Raw genomic sequence first — 1384 nt, forward strand, 5'->3', positions numbered from 1 at the left:
AGGGTCAAGTGGGCAGATAGACTGACAATGAAACGCAGCATTAGGCTGCTACGACGCAGAATATGTTGTCACGGGTGAGTCATCACGCTGTGACAAGAAGTTCAGGTATACATTCAAAAGTTTGTTTTTCAAAGAGCTGCAATCTCTAAAGATCAGACAGGAGTGACAGTCTGCATTTAAAGACGACCTCTCCCGCCGCCGTGAGCAGACAGGGGATGTATGATATCGCAATCGGCCTTGATAACAAGCTTTGCAATCATTCACTTTCATCTCACTGTACACATCACTGGTTGAGATAAAAGATGTGGAGAACTGCTCCAATTACCATGGATGACTTTGTATTCACCTTTGGCTCTTAACTTTCTGTACAAGCTCCGACTGCGAGTGTGTGTGTGTGTGTGTGTGTGTGTGTGTGTGTGTGTGTGTGTTGCGGGGCGAGTTTGACATATGATGAAGGTATATAGCCCTCGTCTCCATTGGCTCTAAGAACTCTCATCCATCCATCTCCTTTATCCTCCTCCATTATACTTAACAGCTCTCCCTCCGTAATGGAAATGGTGCCCTCGCTGTTGCCTGCACACAAACATGCACAAGTTAGTGAGGTATAACAGGATAAAAGCAGATCTTTTTATGAACAAGTTGAACGTGAATATTAATATGTACCTTCAAAGGTGTAGAGAGCCGTGCAATGGCCAACGGGACTGTCTATGTCGTCAAACTCATTGTCAAGGTCCGTGTAGATGTCCTCAGACCGGTCATTTGCTACAACACTGAAAATGCACATTTAAAATTAAGATATGCAGTTTGAAATTTTGGGAAACATGCTTGTTGCTGAGAGTTAGATGAGATGATTAATCTTGTGTCTGTACAGTAAACATGAAGCTACAAATTAACAATGTATGCCTTTATATAATGTATGCCGACTGTGAGGAGTGACTGTTTTGAGTCACAGGTGTTTTGTTGAAAACATTACAGTGACAACAAGACACCGCTCCTCCTGGTGGGAGACGTGGATGTATTAAAGGAGATCTGCTCATCTAACTCTCTGCGAGAAAGCGACATATCAAATGTGAAACTATTCATTTGAAGACAGGCCTTACACATATTGTTTATTATTGTTGATGGTGTTTGAAGAGTCTTCTCCTCCCACTGCTTCTGACAGCCACGTCTGTAATGACCCACAGATAGTTTTAAAAAAACAAAACAAATACTTTACTACCATTTATCATTAACAAAGCTGTTTTGTGTGTGTGTGGCCTTGCTTTACAATACTTGCGCAGCCCAAAATCCATGAGTTACTATGTTTGTTGGGACCGGAGGCTGGTCCCCACAACATAGTTTGTCAAATCTTATTAAAATAATGGGGTATAAGGGTTAAGTATTA

At 41.8% G+C, this 1384-nt stretch overlaps 1 protein-coding gene across 2 annotated transcripts in view; it reads right to left on the reverse strand.

The window, feature by feature from the left end:
- Positions 1 to 6: 6 nt before the first annotated feature.
- Positions 7 to 1384, reverse strand: part of trip10b (thyroid hormone receptor interactor 10b) — an 18973-nt gene continuing 17595 nt past the window's right edge. For both annotated transcript variants that reach the window (XM_020622732.1, XM_020622731.1), the window contains exons 12-14: positions 1101 to 1168; positions 664 to 770; positions 7 to 573 (exon numbers count right to left, since the gene is read on the reverse strand). In XM_020622732.1, the coding sequence (XP_020478388.1) occupies positions 356 to 573; positions 664 to 770; positions 1101 to 1168 (393 nt within the window). In that variant the 3' untranslated portion in view covers positions 7 to 355. The remainder of the gene's footprint in view (positions 574 to 663; positions 771 to 1100; positions 1169 to 1384) is intronic.

The sequence above is a fragment of the Monopterus albus genome, unplaced genomic scaffold, assembly GCF_001952655.1.
Source record: "Monopterus albus unplaced genomic scaffold, M_albus_1.0 scaffold288.1, whole genome shotgun sequence".
NCBI classification, from domain to species: domain Eukaryota; kingdom Metazoa; phylum Chordata; class Actinopteri; order Synbranchiformes; family Synbranchidae; genus Monopterus; species Monopterus albus.